Below are 18,009 nucleotides of genomic sequence, written 5' to 3'. Positions count from 1 at the left end.
CCCTTCCCCCATTGGTCTGTAAAATCACTGTATCCCTGTTCTCATCTGCAGTCAAGCTGCCTAATTTCCCTGTTTTGGCTCAGAGACTTCTAGCACTGGCATATTTCTACCTCACTGGCATCTCCTAGTCACCCATTTTGGTTTAACTTGTTTCCCTGAGAACCAAGAGCTCACTATTTTGAGCACAAATCTACAACTTATGTCCAACTTGCAGACAGTCATACATTTGATGTTTTATGCTGTACTTGGAAAGCACCCTTTCTCCTGCTGGCTTTCTACATATTCTCAATTATTTGGCTTAAACGGTAGCCCCCATGTCAGAGGTTTCAAACTCATAGCCCACAAGCTATGTGCAGGCATCAGGCTCATTTTGTGTGGTCTGTGCTTAATACTGGAGGGCAATAATTGGAAGTAGGTAGCTTGCTGATCCTCCCTTAAACTGACAAAAGAGTGGCACTAACTTTAGACATCAGGTAGGACAGTCCAAGGGACGGTGATGTCTGCCGCTGTCTCTGCTGTAGTTCTTCCTTGCTGTAACTCTAGAATGGGAATCACAGCTTTGTGCATGTGCAGAGCAGGCTCAGTTGCAGCTATACTTCAAGCCCTGCCCAAAGGTTCTGGGAGCCATCAGTTCACCTCACAGGCATGGAATCTGCCTTTCATCCTAAAGCTGTAGCAAAAAGGAGTGACAGTAGATCCCAGGCTTAGCTGTGATGGCACCTCAGTGCCAAGCTAGAAGTGTAGCCACCCCTTAGCCTGCCCTGGCCAGGCACAGGGTCAGACTTCTCATCCTAAAGTCATGGCAAGGAGGACCAGTGCAGGAGAAACAGGTCCCAGCCCAGACTGTAATAGTCCTACTCCTTCACCCTCTGGCCCTGAAGAGAGAGAGGCCCCACTTAAGACTTTTTGTTGTGGGGAAAAATGGGAGGAAGGAGCACTTTTATGCCACTTTGAGTTCCTGTATAAAAAACAGGATAGATAAATATATAAGGAAGCAGTGGCAGGATCTGGCCTGGACCCAGCTTCACATTACAATGAGGCTCCTGGAGTCTCTTCCACAAAACCAAGGGTTTTGCTGCTCCTGTCTGCTCGCCATGCAAGAGTCATCCACCACATGCCATTTCAGTGTTGGTATCAACCCTGTCTGTCAATGCACATGTTACCACAGCCTAAGCGGACAAAGTGAAATGATGAAAAATATAGGAAAGTTGTTCTATAAAGTTTCTTTAAAATGCATTTAAGTTGAATGGTATGCCACAATACTCTGTTTTCTTCATTTTTGATTCACTAGAGATTTTTGTATCAATGTACAAAATGACTTTTCCTCAGGCAGCCCTTGAGGTGATTTGAGTTTGAGATCCTTTGTTGTATGTTGTGTGTGTTAAACATTGGTGAATATGTTAAATATGCACATTAGTTCCATGTTCCCAATGCCACATAGCTTCCTGCTTTTGAAACTCCGAGAATTTTCACAAGCACTCTGTGATGTAGCGCACTAAGGTTAAACATTGTGAATACATTGAAATAGCTTTCTGATATCCAGCTACTGTTTAGACAATTGAGCTTTGTATTTTTATGTATGGAATAATCTGACATATTTTGTAGCTTGGATGACTAAGTCTGCTTCTTGACCAATTAATATGTATCCTGTTTCTTAATTAAGTGTTTTTTCCTGATATGTAGGTATTCTCAGACTCTTGCGTATGGTATGGTCAATGTGAAATTGTTTCTGGAAACAAAGTATACAATTGTGAATATAATGGCTCAGCATTGCCACTACCAAAGGGTGGCTATGATTTGGTGCAGGTAAGTCTCCGATTAATTACATTTTTATTAAGGATTCTTAAAAATAAATCTTTAGTGGAAATGAGGTAAAATACTTGGTTATATTTTCCTAACCAATATGTTACGTAAATAAAATATTTAAATGTAATGGGAGCCTCAAGACAAGTAAGGTGGCATGCAAACTGCCTCTTCCTGCTTAACAACCTGCATGATCTTGGGGTTACAACAGCAACTGGGACTGCTGGGATTGCCATTGCTAAGCAATGCAATTACTTTACAACCGCATCGCTTAGTGATGGCAATCCTGGAGTCCCAGTTGCCATTGAAACCTGAGGACTACCTGTAGGCATATCTGGGATTTAAGATATTGTGAGTGCTCAGAGACAGGTGAGTGGGCTAATTACAAAATGCAGATTTATCTGAAGACAAATGAGTGAGGTTTCTTCTCCCCATCCACTGTACCCCCCAACTGATCCTACCACTTTACAGGTTTACCACCTCCTATTGCTTTGCCTGGAAGCATATCACTTTCCTCCTTAAAATTAAAAGAATGTTAAAAAAAAATAACCAAAAACCCCCCCAGCAGGTGAAGTAGAACAGTTGGCAAATTTCCTTAGCAAATGCAAAGGAACTTATCTGCAGGCATATTTGTGCCAAACAGCATGAGATGTCCTACCCCTGATGTACCAGTACCTTTTATATTACTACCTTAACATTTTTATTTATAAAATAATGACTACTTGCACTGTTGCCATATTATAAGCTGAAAATATGTTGTTGAAATCAAGGGGTGTTTTCTAAGTCAGATGTCTGAAATCAGCAATAGAACAATCAGATTATTTGGTCATTTTAGAAATACTTCTTTAAATATTCAATTTTCTGTTAAGGAACTCTGTCCAGGTTTTTTCTTTGAGAACGTTAGCCTTTGCTGTGACCTGCAGCAACTTCAGACTTTGAAAAACAACCTGGAGCTACCTCTACAGTTTCTTTCCAGGTATGTGGGTATAGTATATATAAGGAGGTTGTACCTTTTATAAAGTGTTTTAAATAAATTGTAAGAAATTAACTAGGTATTCAGTTCACAAAGAAACACAAGGGAATGTCTCTTAAAAATACTTTCAATATTATTTTGGTATTAACCTAAAGACTGTTCTAGAAAATGTTGACGATGGCAGACTTCTCACCCTTAATTAACACTAAACCACTTCCACTAAACTGAATTATCTGAAACACAACTGTAATAGATGTGTTCTTGATTACTTTTTCATATATGTGTTATAGTTCAGATTGTGTGTTTTTATTGGGGTTAGAAACACTATAGAATAGCCTCTGAGACTAGAGCCTGCATGCCTATGCATTGTTAAATAAAATTAATCAGCATGAATAAATGGCAATTAATAAATATGAGTAAATATGCTTAAGTCTAGTATTTTGTTGTATTAATGTGCTGAACTCTGTTTATTCTGCACAAATGAAACATTTGTGATCTTTCAGTATAGCTAGAAGATTTATTGGTGATTTTTAAAATTACGAATTCCAGAAGTTTATTATTAATCTAAATTTAAACATTTAAGCCATAACTCTTTGCTCTTGATAACTAGAAAGAATGTGTGAGTTTTATTTTATATACATATACTACAACATCAGTGTTGCCTGTCTTTAGGTGTCCATCATGCTTTCATAATTTAATAAATCTGTTCTGTGAGCTAACCTGTAGTCCTCATCAGTCTGAATTTCTGAATGTTACACAAACAAAGCCATATAAGGATCCAGTTACAAAAGAGAACAAAACCAGCATCACAGAGCTGCAGTATTACATTGGAGAAAAATTTGCTAATGGTAAGAAAATAATATAAACAATATAGTAGAGTTGAATCTTTTCATTGTCTAGATTTATAAAAGAATCCTATAATTCTATAAATTTATCAGCACATTTATGTGTAAATAGCCCATATAGTTCAGATAAAGAAGATTGCACCCTAAGCTTCTTGGCCGTTGAACTGATTATTTTGTTCTTGTTTAGGCATCAGCCCTGTGGTTTAATGTTTAATTTAAATTGAGAAGATTCTGATTTTAAATCAGTTATTTAAGGCAAGCTTCTCACTAATATTTCCTAACGGTGGAAATCTGACTATTAAAGCATGTTAATTTACTACGAAATACATGTATTGTACTAGAGAATTTTTTCCTCTTCTGATAATATTGTACTGTTGTGCTTTATTCAATCTTGGTTTGGCCCTGTCATCAAAAAGCAAATTAGCAAACAAACAAACATATACAATATAACATCTTTTATAAAGTTACTGTCGGTACTGGGCCAAGTAGAACCATTTATTTTATTTTATTTTAATTTTTTATTATTTATTTATTTTATATCCCACCTTTATTATTTTTATAAATAACTCAAGGTGGTGAACATACCAAACATACCAAATACTCCTTCCTTCTCCATTCTTCTTTGGGTGTGCCTTGTTTTGGATTGTCTTATTTACCACTGTCTCTGCACAGTTCTGTTTTGCAGCATTCAGTGTTGCAAAAAAGCCATTGAAAAGAGGATTTCCTCTCACAAATTATTTATAGTTCATCAAGAAATGTGAAGAGAAAGATGATGGGGGAAGTTGGGAGAAGAATGAGAGGATGGTTAAGCTTGAAATGCATCAAAATTACCTTAGCTATCTGACTGTAATCTCAGGGTTGTTCTATTGCTGTTGTTGACTCAGTATAATAAATTTTCTTTTTATAATTTAGTATATAAACTTGTAATTTTAGTATTAAAATTGTACTTCTAGATATGTATAATGCCTGCAAAGATGTGGAGGCTCCATCAAGCAATATTAAGGCCCTAGGTCTGTTGTGTGGGAAAGATGTTAAAGAATGCAATGCAACCAATTGGATTGAATATATGTTCAGCAAGGATAATGGTCAGACTCCTTTCAACATAATTCCAATATTTTCAGGTAGGAAACATAGACATTTTAATAAACATCTAGTTTTTGTGCAGTCTAGTGGGTGCTGCATGATATAATGATTTAAATAGTTGGATATCACTAATAAAATATTAGTATAGGTTCAACTATATTGCACTTGAGTTTGAGTTTATCTTTACCCTTTATTTAATTAAACAGAAATACATATAAAAGAGTAGGGAAAGGCAAAAAAATGTTTGGATATTTATTTATTGATTTTATTTTATTCGATTTGTATGTAGTTTTATTGAACAGAATTATTAATGTTTTCAATGTTTTTCTAACTGCAACAAGTATGTTCAGTATTGTGTTCCGTTAGTAATATATGTTCATAATATATTATGTATTTTACAGATTTTCCTCTTAAAACATGTTGATTTTTTTCAAAATAACTGTTTTATAGCTTCAGTCTTACAAAGTTGAAAATTATTTTTTGTATGATTGCATGTGCTGGATGTAGTGTTACTCATTTCATTTTTAGCATTTACATGGGGCACAGTTTTATCTCTATAAATACTTGAATGTTCTGAAAGCAATTTAATCAAAATGTTTAAGAACTTTGCTCTGTGTTCCTCACTGTGTATCTAATGTATTTCTCCATTTGGAGCTTGGTCTTGCCTTGGGTGAGAATCCACTATTTAAACTATTGGATAAAAGTTTTTTTTTTTTTACACTGGATCTCTGGTTCAGTCTAATATTGTTGATAGATTGTCTCTTCTTGGAAAAAATGTATACTCAAGGACTTAGTCTGTGGTTGCTTTTCAGCTAACTCTCAGATTGTGTGTGGCCCTGAAAAAGTCTTTATAGATGCCAAACATAGAATCCTTGATTTGGCTCTGGAGACAAATTTAAAGGCCTGAGCCATTGCCATGTAGATCTTTTACATATTTTTTTTAATATTCTGCCAGTTTCCCTTTAATCTAATGAGGCTTGATGTCTTATCCTCTAGATGCTGGAGGGAAGATGTAACAGTGCCTCCCTCTTGGAAGGCTTATGTCCATGCCTGGATGAAGCTATTGAAACAATTGCACATGTATTGCTGCACTGTCCTTTTTATGATAGCAAGTGCTCCAGGCTTATCAGTCCCTTCCTTGCTAAGTGTTTAGGCTGGCTTGAGGAGCAGGTAGTATACTTTCTCTTAGAAGACTGGCCTGCTAGTATCTTCACAAAAGTAACTGAATTCTATGCTATTACAAATGCTATCAGGAAGCACTGGGCTTGAATTTGGCCTTAGGATTTCTCTTATACTCTTCTATCTACCTACCTACGTACCTACCTACCTATCTATCTAATTTGTCCCTGCCCATCTTCTCCTGTATCATTTTATTTCACTGTGTATTTACTATTTCACTTGGGCTATATATATATATTTGATTTTCTATTTTTTTTTTATCTTGACCAAAATAATTTTTTCTACGTGTTTTAAAGGCTTGGTTTTAAAATTTTTGAACTGAAATGTTTGCATTACTTCTGTTAATCACTAGGTGAAGTAGAAAATAATGGATTTCACATACATAGGAAATAATAGATTCTAAATATTTAGATAGACTTGGGCAGGATTTCTATTTATGCAAAAAGTCCTGTGTTATGTTTGTAGCTTATTTCACTTGATGTGTTATCAAAAATAATGTGGATTGTTCTGGAACAATAATTTTCCATATTGATGTTTACAAAGAAACTAAGGAACGTTGTTACCAAAAAGGTTCAGCAGTATTTTGGTTTTCTAATAATTCACCTCTGTTCCAGTTTTATAAATTGGATAGTACTTTGTAAAATATTTTGCTGATAGGGCAAATAGGAAAGAATCATCAACTCAGTTTGCCCTCATGTTTTCAATTTCGTTTTAAAGACAATATGTTAAAAGGATGAGGTTGTATTCTGTGTCTGGTTTTGCACCTTGTGATGTTGCCAGGTGGGGAAAATAACTGGTGACTTATTAAATTTCTAAAATATTATTTTCTGGAAGTTTAAATGGTTGCAAGTTATTTCTAACTAATAAGCTGGTAACAGTGACTGCTTTTTAAAAAATGAAATTGAAGCCTTTTTTTAACATGAATCTTGTGGCTTATACATGGTATATTGAATAATAATAATAATAATAATTATTATTATTATTATTATTTTTCTAATGATGCTGTTAACACTAAACTGAAATTGTGAAACTATAAAAATATCCTTATAAGTCACTTAATTTAAAGAGCAATAGATATTACATTCTTTTTTGTTTCATAAATGTTAACTTCTCCCTTGTTAGATGTACCTATCCATGGGATGATTCCTATGAACAATGCTACCAAAGGCTGTAATGAGTCTGTGGATGATATCACAGGACCCTGTAGTTGTCAAGATTGTTCCATTGTCTGTGGCCCAAAACCACAACCTCCACCACTTCCTGCACCTTGGCTTTTGCTCGGTTTGGACGCCATGTATGTTATTATGTGGATCTCCTACACAGCATTTCTTCTTGCTTTCTTTGCAGTGGTTTGTGGCTTCTGGTGTTACAGGTAAATAGCCATTTTAAGCATTTTAGATTGAAAATATTCCAAATTATTCATGCTTACTCACTGTTTAGAATCACTTTAGACATATTCCTGTTTTTCAGTAACCTAATGGTTGCTCACTTAAGTACTTGTTAATGTTTCATATTCTTTAAGAATTTTTTTAAAGTGTAAAAGTAAATATGGATGGTGTTGTAGTAATTACTCATATTATACATTTGACCCATTAATCTATGAAAGTAATCAGGTTTGGCAAAATGATATGGGATGAGGGAAAGAATACTTATACTGTAAGCAGTTGTGTTACATTGAGATTTTTTGTTGGTGGGAGTGTTGATTTACACAAAACTTTGGCCTTATTCATTGTGGGTAAATGCACGGTGTACTTGCAGCTGTATTACTAGTGACTCTGAACTATAGAGCCATCAGAAAATGGGGCTGAATAAACAACATAATTTAGAATCATTGTTAATAATCATGGGATTTTTTCCCTTTCTAATTGCTTGCTGAAAGAGGAGGCTGGCCACATTGAATAGCTTTATTAAATACAGCATGTAGCATTCTCTCATTTTAGGTACAAACTGATGTTTTCTAATAGCTGTCTGTGTTAGACAGTTTCATCATCATTATAGAATGAAACCATTGTACTGAAAAGTATAGGATGGATTTTTGGATTTGAAGCCAAAAAGGTGTTTTGGAACATGCAGTGGTACAAATGTACCACTTGTCTGCAAATCCTTAAAGCAGCCACAGTTTTCCCCAGGATTGCATAGCTGCCTCTGCAGCTGCCATGTGATCCCAAGAAAAGATACGTTTAGTCTGAGGAGTTGCAGAGAGGTTCTCTGGAACACCTTTTTGCTTTGAATTCAAAGCACTGTAACAGCCCTGAAAATAATGTAGCATGAAAACCTTTGACCAGTTTGGCCAGCGCAAAACTTCTGCACAGCCGTATATATTCAGCAGTAGGACAGGCCAACAGATTTATTTAAAAAGGTAAGGATACTTAATTATACAGTATATTAAAAATTAAAGTAGATGTTATGCTCTAAAAATAGCTGTGTTGGTAGCTGTAAAGCAGCTACCACAAGCAGATAGTTTTACTGTTGCACTTAAATATTTTTAAAAGTTATAGAGTAATATCAGCCTGCTCAATAGAATTGTCCCCTCCACCTCCACCAGACGGCCTTTAATACCATCTCAGCTACCATCTCAGATATTTTCCAGCTGGATTGTCTCCTCTGCATTCTTCATTTCAGAACTTGTTTGCTGAAAAATATTCTTAGGTTTCCTTGCATGCCCAAAGTTTCAATAATATTCAAGTCTGGGTACTATAAAGGCCATTCCAAAATCTTTCTTTCCTATAAGTACTTCATGGTTGATTTGGAGGTATGTTTCAGGTGTTGTCTTGCTGCAATATCCAATTTCTTTTCAGGCATTGATTGTAACTTAAGCTTGATAAGAGATGCCTATACTTTTTTATACAACCATACTTGGTCAAATAACCAATAGTTTATCTTGAATCACTACATGCACTACATGAATTAATGCAAAAAGCTCACTTGTGTTATATTGTCTGTGTTTTCATTATTTACAGGAAGAGACATTTTGTTTCTGAGTATGCACCCATTGACAGCAACATTGCCTATTCTCTTAACTCACATCAAAATACTGGTAAGTTCTAGAATATAAAGGAATTAATATTTTGTGCTTTCTTCTAGAAATAATATCTATGTTATTTTATTAATATTGCATATTTTATTATGGGACATAATGCTCTGAACTGTTTTGGATATCATTATAATATTTTTGCTGTCAGTGACAAATGATTAGTGTGTAAATATTTGTTCTTAGATGGTTTTCTTCTTTCCAACTCCATTCTGCCAGTGTAAAAGCCTATACTTCCTAATTATGTATATGGTCCTGATCTTACAACATTGACTCTGTTGTCACATGGCAGCTGTCTCACATCCTTTTTCACGTGAAAAGTTTTTAACATAGCATGGTTCCTTTATTTTTCACTCATACCTTTTAACAAAAAATCTGGGAAACATTTAAATTTGCATAAAAATATGTTGGACAGGGAAAGCTTACTTATTCATTGTGATTGTGTCATTGCAGGAGAAGCTACGTGGTGTGAAAGATTTGGTGAGAAGTTTGAGAATGCTTTAAGAGTTACATTTACGTCATGGGGAGCTTTTTGTGTTCGAAACCCACGGCCTGTTATTCTGTTCTCTTTGGTTATCATTGCCATGTGTTCCTCAGGCTTGGCATTTGCCAAAATAACTACAAATCCTGTAGATCTGTGGTCATCCCCAAATAGCCAAGTTCGCAGAGAGAAGGACTACTTTGATACTAATTTTGGACCTTTCTTCCGTACTGAACAACTTATTATTCAGGCTGTGAATACTGCTCCAGAGATCTATTCTCCATATCCTTCAGGAGCAGATATTCCTTTTGGACCTCCACTTAGGAAACATATCTTGCATCAGGTAATATAGGAACTGAACTCTTGATATTCAATTGATGTGGGTACAAATTAAGCTCTTTAAATACAGCTTCTTCCCTTTGATCAGCAGAATTTCTAGTGAACTTGTGGGCTGGATCCAAGTATTTTCCTATGGAATGAGTTGAGCAAAAGCTGATTTTTTTTTCCTGACTGCTGTGATAGGCTGAGGTCTGATAGGCTTTGGGGCAAGGTTGCTCATGGAAAATTAGGTAAAGGCATAAAAACTAAGATGGATCATAGATTTAAATAGCCTTAAAATCAAGGAATTGGTTCAGTGGGGAAAATTTTTTTTATAGGGTTTCAGGAAAAATGCTTCTAATTGAATATATAAAGCATACCTTTTTCTTTGCATGAAAGCTCAGTAAATTTTACATTCACTTATTCACTTATATCTAATAACAGAAATTAAATGTACACTCTTTTTTCAGTAGTATGATATGTTGTATTTTTGTCAGTTAAGTTGATTCTGATTCTTTCAGAAAGGTGTTTTCAGAATTTGAATGCTGAAAAGTCATTTTGGGTCATTGTTCTTGATATCTTGCTTTTAATCAAAATTTTGCTTATAGTTAACTTCATCTATCAAATCTTAAAGGTAGATACAGAGAGAAGAGATTCTGTCCCATTGGTATGCTAAGTAATAAATTTCTTACTGTCTCATATTCTCAGGTACTAGATTTGCAAAACGGTATTGAAAACATAACTGCATCTTATCAAAATGAAACTATAATGTTGAAGGATATTTGCCTGGCACCTCTTGCTCCCTACAATAACAACTGTACTATTCTAAGTGTTCTCAACTACTTCCAAAACAATCATTTACTCCTAGATTATAGTGTTGGTGATGAATTTTTTACCTATGCTGACTTCCACTCTCACTTCTTATACTGTGTCAGGTAAGCCCAGTCAAAAACACTGTCTCTGTCTCTTAATGAAATACTTTTGTAGCTTTATTTATGTCAGATTGACAAGATGATTTTCTTTTCCTTGTTTTGATAACTTGTTAACTGCCTTGAGGGGCTCATCAATGACACATTAATCAAACCAGTAATACTTTTGTTTGTTTGTTAGATACTTTCTTTGCTTTTTTCTTCTTCTTATAATATGTTTATGTTGTGCACCACCCAGAGACATACTGCCTGAGTTGGGTGGCCTCATAAATCTTTGAATGAATGAGTGAATGAATGAATGAATGAATGAATATCCACCAAAAACTAAACAAATAGTTATAAGTTAGCATGATTAAGGAACTCCGTCTGGAAACAGAATTAGTAAGGAAGCATTTGCCCAATTCAGGGAGTTGTTTAAGGCTTACTTTAAAATTAACTATAATTCCCTTTCTTGGAAATTTGCTTAATATCATTTAAGTTGGATCAGACTGTAATTTATTAAAGCATATGTGACTAACCAACCAGAATTCTTCTTGGTATATTATTGTATTTTTCAAATAATGCAAGTTATCTAAATATGAATTTGTGAAATGAGCTACAGTGCCCTAAAAAAATTAAAAGAATATTTCAGAATAAGGTATATTTTCAGAGCTTCCCTATGAAAAAATATTGTTGAATAGTTTCAAAGTTAAAACTGAAATAAATGACTTTCTGTCATTGAGCATATATTTACTTCTAAAATTTGTATACTGTTTCAATCTGAAAAGACTCTAAACAGTGTACATGAGCAACAGTATCCAATTTGGCATCATAACTTAATTGTTCTCTAAAGGCCTTCTACAACAGCCAGGTCTTTATGAGTAAATACAATTTACTGCAACATTGTCACAAGTAATACCTGTTTACAAATTCTAACAACATTATGTGTAAATCTGATAGGGCTCCAGCATCTCTGAATGACACAACCCTCCTTCACAAACCCTGCTTGGGAACCTTTGGTGGTCCTGTCTTCCCATGGCTGGTGATGGGAGGATACGATGGTAGGCATGATGGACGTGTTGATTTTATTGCTGAAATAAATGTGAGGCCTGTGAATCCACTTTCTTTTTAGACAGTCAAAATTACACCATCTCTACGATTGAATGGACTAAAAAAAAAAATTGCAGATAATACACAAATTATTGCTGATATTATTTGCCAACATGTTGTATTGTAACGTGGGTCATCGTTTGTAACTAACAAGTTACTGCTTCTTGGCTATCAAAAATTAACATGTTCAGGCAGCAATGCAGGCAGTTGGAAAATGCTATTTTGCAAGGTAGCTTCATTTAAAGAAAAGTATGTGTATAGCAGCGAAGAGCTTGATAACTGTGAACTGGTACCCTTATTTTCTATTTAGCATTTGAATAGTCTATTATTTAAGAAAACCAGAATTAGAAGTCCTAAGCTCGAAATTCTCAGTTTATATAGTACTACAGGTAGTCCTTGACTTACGACCATTCGTTCAGCAACCATTTGAAGTTATGAACACGCTGAAAAAAGTGACTTATGACCGGTGCCCAACGTTATGGCCATTGCAGTGCTCCTGCGGTCCCATGATCAAAATTCTGGCGCTTGGCAACCTGCCCACACTTACAACCACAGGGGTGCTTCCACTCCGCCCACCTGCCTATCTCTCCCCCATTTCTGCTGTTTGGGCCACCCTGCACTGGAAAGTGCCAGCAAACATCGGCAAGCATTTGTTTGGGCAGCTGCCTTTGCTGTCTCCTTTTTGAACCCAGCTTCTTCTATGAACGTTTCCTCCGCTTCTCTACTTGGCTCCCTGAGCCATCAGAGAGATCTGCTCTCTTCACAGCGCCTTCGGAAAGAGAGGGCAGCTTTTTGTTCTCTTTGCAGCACCTTCAGAAAAAGAGGGTAGCTTTCCACTGACTTCACAGCCTTTGAAAAGCTGCCCGCTTTCTGAAGACACTGCAAAGATAGCGGAAGGCTGCCCTTTTTTTCTGAAGGTGTTGCAAAGACAGCACAGCTCTCCAAAGGCTCAGGGAGCTACTTGGAGAAAAAGGGTCACAGGAGAAGCTGGGTCCGAAAAGGAGACAGCAAAGGCAGCTCGGCAAACAAATGCTTGCTGACGCTTGCTGGTGCTTTCTGGCCACTGCGGCTTGGTGCAAAAGGAGAAAGGTCAGTGCGGGGAACTGGCAGAGAAGGCAGCTAGGTGAATGCTTGCTGGCACTTGATAGGGTGGGCTGGGCCAGCTGAGGCTTCCAGGGGCAGCTACAGCTTTGTACTATGCTGTGGCTCAGGGGCTTCTTGCAAGGCAGGGTGCAGGGTGGCCAAAAGGGCAGAGATGGGGGGGCGATAGGCAAGTGGGGGAGTTGGAGGCAGTCCCTTACTTTACTGCAGCTTGGGGCTAGGAGGGACCAAGCCTGGAATGGCTTGGATTGGGGTGGGTCCTTGGCTGAAGACTGGTTAAATTTGCTTAATGATGGCAATAGGGAGTGCTGGGATTGCCGTTGCTAAGTGATGGGGTCACATGATATCCTGCTTTACGACGGCATCACTTAGTAATGGAAATTCTGGTCCCAATTGTGGTCGTAAGTTGAGTACCTTATGTACTATATAAATACATGGTACTTATATAGCACTATGAGGAAAAAATAAGTTGCAAAATAATGTTGAAGAGGCAAGTGATGTATGCAAAAATCATTAAATTATCAGGGCAATATTGTAGCTTATTGGGATTGGTAGAGCATGTAATTGGGCCTCTTGTGCCTAAAAGTAAGTTTTATTGAAATTAGTGTAAAATAGATTTATGTTAGCACTTGCTGCACTTCTGTTTGTAGTAAATGGAAAAAATTCCGTGAAGTGAAACAATATAGTATGCATATGGGGGAAAAAAGCCTTTAAAAAATCTTGCAGAAGCAAGCTTACATACCGTCAAAGATACCCTTGGAAATAGATAGCGAAGTGGGGTGTGTGTGTGTTCTTTGAAATAATTACTTTATTCTTTTATTAAATACTTAGATGAAAATTATAATAATGCCACAGCTCTTGTGATCACATTTCCTGTCAAGAATTACTACAATGACACAGAAAAGCTGATGAAAGCTTTGGCTTGGGAAAAGGAGTAAGTTTTATCTAAATTAGGTTTAACTGAAATAATCCCTGTAAACTTTGTATGTTGGAAGTTCAATAAGCTTCCTGCTCAGTAGATTCTAGAACTGTAATAAAGATATGCTTCACAGCGTTTTAAGTACTCCAAAATGAAGCAGCAGCTTCATGTTTTCACAGTGGGAATATTATTCAGAAATAAAACATTAGTGTTTTCTTTGACATTAATAATGTCTGTTTTGAATAATGTCTGTTTTTCAGTTCTTTCAGTATGGGAATTATAGCATACAAACCCTTGTTTTTCACTTATAGCCAATAGATTTCACTTTATTTTTTTAAAACCTTAATTGGGTAGATCAAAGATAATTTTAATTTGAAACATCTGAAAAACATGTTACCTTAAACATAAGAAATGTAGGATCTTACACCAAAACCAGCATACATTGGCAATGCAGGGTACAGCTTAACAATAAAACATTGAAATAATTTTGTGCAACGTTTTGCCCATAGTTTCATGTTTAATAGAGATTGGTTAGTCTGGCTTTCTTGAGAATTATTGGCACTCTTGTTTGTTTTTCAGGTTTATCAGTTTTGTGAAAAACTATGACAACCCAAATTTAACAATTTCCTTCTCTGCTGAACGTAGTATTGAAGATGAAATAAATCGAGAAAGCAACAGCGATGTTCGCACTGTTGTCATTAGCTATGTAGTCATGTTTGTGTACATTTCTGTAGCTCTTGGGCACATTAAGAGTGCTGCTAGCTTCTTGGTATGTATCTATTTAACTGCTGAAAAATAATTCTGTAGCAAAAGAAATCAATTTGTTGCAAGTGTGGTTAATATTTTAGCTTCTCTGCATGTAGCAATCCTAATGTTTACTTTTTTTATTATTGTATCTTATTACTTGGAACATTTTCGTCTGTAACAGCTATAAATAGTAAGGTCCACACCCTATCCCTACAGTCTTCTGGAAATTAGTTCATTTATTTATCTATTTGTTGAAAGCTTATGGGGCACACATGGGGGTCTCCCCAATTGCTTTATACAATGTAAGTTCTTTAAAAGTACTGAAGATAGTATGGATTTGACAATGAGTTAAACTATTAAACTGTAATTACATATGTAAAACAGTATTTTTTATTTTTTTTAAAAAGACTTTTAATGTATGTTGTCTTTATTTACTAGGTGGATTCAAAGATCTCATTGGGCATTGCAGGTGTCCTAATAGTACTAAGTTCAGTTGCAAGTTCTCTGGGTATCTTCAGCTATTTTGGAGTCCCCCTAACACTAATTGTTATTGAAGTCATTCCCTTTTTGGTGCTGGCTGTTGGAGTGGACAACATTTTTATTATTGTTCAGACATTACAGGTATTTTTGTTAATATAATGTATATAACATGGGTGTCTAACCTTTTGATTTCCCTGGGCCACATTGAGTGAGGATGTCATGAGTGCGCCGCCATGGGGCAAAAGCCATGGCGGCGCACACATAACAAAAGACAGACTCAAGTAAAGAGGGGAGAAGGACAAGCACTTAGGAAAACAAAAGAAAGCAATAACCTAAAATCTCCTACCTGAAGAAGAACCGGCACCCGATCGTTCACGCCTCCTCCAGACGACGATCAGGGCAGGAAGGAGCAGGGTGTGGTTGAGACATGCGCAGTCAAGCACACCCAAATAAGGACATCCGGGAAAGGGCGGAGCAAAGGGAGGGGGGAAGAGCTCTGGCGGGAACAAGGGAATATATTTGAACTACCTGACAACTTACCTTACTCTCGGCTTTTTATTGGACCTGTACCTACCTGAATAAACCCTGAACCTGTTTTGCCTAAACAGCATCTGTGAGTTATTCCCTGGAGGACAAGCCTTACAGAGGAGGAATTGTCTTGAGCCACACGTAAAATATATACTATAATTAATGTATATGAGTAATACAACTTCATTTATTTTTTTATATATTTTACTATAAAATTTTTTAAAAGAGGGCAACATAAAACTAGTGGGATATTTGACCTTGTTTTTTATGAAACTAATGCATCGTTGTCTGGTTTGATGAAAGTGGTTGCAATGCTCAGTGAGTTCTCAAGTCGCTTGTCAGAAATTTTAATTCTAATTTTACTCTTCATGTGCTTCATCCTTGAAAATAGTTGCTCACAAATGTATGTGCTGCCAAAAAGCGATGTCATGAATAAGGTGTGATTGTGAAGCGAGGGATATTTTTCTCTGGGAAGATAGGTCTTATAAAAGTCCAGTAAAGAGACATGATCAAATTTTTCTTTGAGTTGTATGTCTGATTGCAACTCTATGCATTCCATTTGAAAATTCGGAGGTAATGTAGTTATGTTGACTGAAAATGGAGTCAAAAATATACCAAAAATATTGATGATTTTTCCAGAAATCTTGAAACCTGTTCTCAAATTCCTGTATCATACCAAAAAGCAAGGCTGCATATTTCTCACTGTTCACAGGACTTTGTTTAGCCAACGTATTAAAATGTATAAAATTATTTTCCATAACTTGAGCTTGCCATACTTTTAAGTTTAATTTCAAATGCTGTTATAGTTTGAAATATTGCAGTGATAAGTTGGTTTTCACCTTGAAGATGCACATTTAACTCATTTAAATGAGTGGTCAAATCCACCAAAAATGCTAAATCTGAGCCATTTTTCATCTTCAAGTTCTGGCACAAATTTTCTTTTTGATTCCATAAATGACTTGATTTCATTTTGCAAATCATAAAATCGTTTCAGCATTTTATCCCAACTTAGCCACCGTACTTCAGAAAAGTAAATGATGTCCCCATAATCAGCATCCATACTTTTAAGGAACTCCTGGAATTGGCGACGACTCAGTCCCTTGGCCCTTATGAAATTCACTGCTTTGATGACAATTTGCATTGACATTATCCATTTTTAAAGCTTTCGCGTATAAATTTTCTTGATGTAGAATGCAGTGATACTTCATCAAACGTGAGTTGCCGGCAGCACTTGCATCATCCTCTATCAATTTTGTAAGTCCCTCACTTTTACCAACCATCACCATGGCCCCATCAGTAGATATACCAGATATGTTGACAATGGTTAAAGAAAATCGCTTTAATGTAATTTTTACTGCTTTGTACAAATCAAGAGATTTAGTTGTGTCTTTTAATGGCACCAAAGAAGCCATTTCTTCAGTGACATTATATTCATTATCAATACCACTAACAAAAATGGCAAGTTGAGCCGTATCTGTAGCATTAGTACTTTCATCCATCGCCAAAGCATAAAATTTGAAATTAGCAGCTTTACTCTTCAACCCTTTTTCGATAGATTTTCCTATTTCTTCAATTCGCTTAGCTATAGTCTGGTGAGACAAACCGATTTTAGAAAAATTATACATAGTGCCTTAGTATTTGTCTCGACAAAAAAGTACTCATCTGTCAATTTTTCGTTGAATACTCTTCCTTCATCCATGATTTTTCTTTTTTATTTTCTTTTTTGGATTCTGTTTTCTGTTGAAACAACATTGAAGCCATGCTGGAATAAATTTATTTAGGAATAAATATATTTTAAAAAAAATAACACAACAAGCTCATTGTAAATTGTTAGGTAGGCAAATAAAGCGAAGTTTAATCATCAAATAAGAAAACTTACACGTCTACTTAATAATAATAACAATAAACGCCTGTCATCACAGAACACGTGTAGGTAGGTTGAAATATGTATAACGCCAAGTTACCACAAGCTGACATGTGTAGCAGGCAGCAGTGTTAGCACTGCACTGTCCCCTCCCCTACACAGTGTTGCGTTGTTTCTACCTACGCAGTCCGCACTGGAGTACTGCACGCTCGAATCACGAAAAAAAATCGCAAAATAATGTTAACATTTTACAACTTTTTGGGGCCGCATTACTAGCTGTTCAGGGCTGTGTGTGGCCTCTGGGCCGTGGGTTGGACATGCCTGGTATATAATGAGCTGACATTTGCATAAACAGCATTTTATTGGGATAAATTAGTGGTGTGATTAACCTATTATTCTTTCTCTGGCTTGGGTTGGAAATATGAGCCAAAATGATCATCCTGTTTGGCAGTAGCTCTCCCAAGGTTTGGATGGAAGCTTTTTACAACTCTATCTGGAAATACTGAAAATTGAACCTTGGACCTTTTATGACAATGTGAGCCTGCTGATTTACCATGGCCTCAAAGCCTGAGGTCAAGGAGCAGGGCCCTATTCTCGTTCCATTGTAATTAATATATTTTGGAAGTGGCTTTTTGCAAT

General features: G+C 36.1%; 1 protein-coding gene across 1 annotated transcript in view; it reads left to right on the top strand.

Moving 5' to 3' along the window:
- The window catches only part of NPC1 (NPC intracellular cholesterol transporter 1), a 44,288-nt gene that overhangs the window by 8,324 nt on the left and 17,955 nt on the right, over positions 1 to 18,009 (top strand). Inside the window, exons 2-13 of the mRNA XM_063299189.1 lie at positions 1,684 to 1,806; positions 2,673 to 2,779; positions 3,449 to 3,624; positions 4,575 to 4,742; positions 7,006 to 7,255; positions 8,844 to 8,920; positions 9,368 to 9,738; positions 10,422 to 10,648; positions 11,582 to 11,682; positions 13,664 to 13,766; positions 14,331 to 14,520; positions 14,937 to 15,119. Coding sequence (XP_063155259.1) covers positions 1,684 to 1,806; positions 2,673 to 2,779; positions 3,449 to 3,624; positions 4,575 to 4,742; positions 7,006 to 7,255; positions 8,844 to 8,920; positions 9,368 to 9,738; positions 10,422 to 10,648; positions 11,582 to 11,682; positions 13,664 to 13,766; positions 14,331 to 14,520; positions 14,937 to 15,119 — 2,076 coding nt within the window. The remainder of the gene's footprint in view (positions 1 to 1,683; positions 1,807 to 2,672; positions 2,780 to 3,448; positions 3,625 to 4,574; positions 4,743 to 7,005; positions 7,256 to 8,843; positions 8,921 to 9,367; positions 9,739 to 10,421; positions 10,649 to 11,581; positions 11,683 to 13,663; positions 13,767 to 14,330; positions 14,521 to 14,936; positions 15,120 to 18,009) is intronic.

Source organism: Candoia aspera, chromosome 3 (assembly GCF_035149785.1).
Source record: "Candoia aspera isolate rCanAsp1 chromosome 3, rCanAsp1.hap2, whole genome shotgun sequence".
Taxonomy (NCBI): Eukaryota; Metazoa; Chordata; class Lepidosauria; order Squamata; family Boidae; genus Candoia; species Candoia aspera.
The sequence above is the reverse complement of the archived record's forward strand: the minus strand, read 5'-3'. Positions and strand labels throughout refer to the sequence as shown.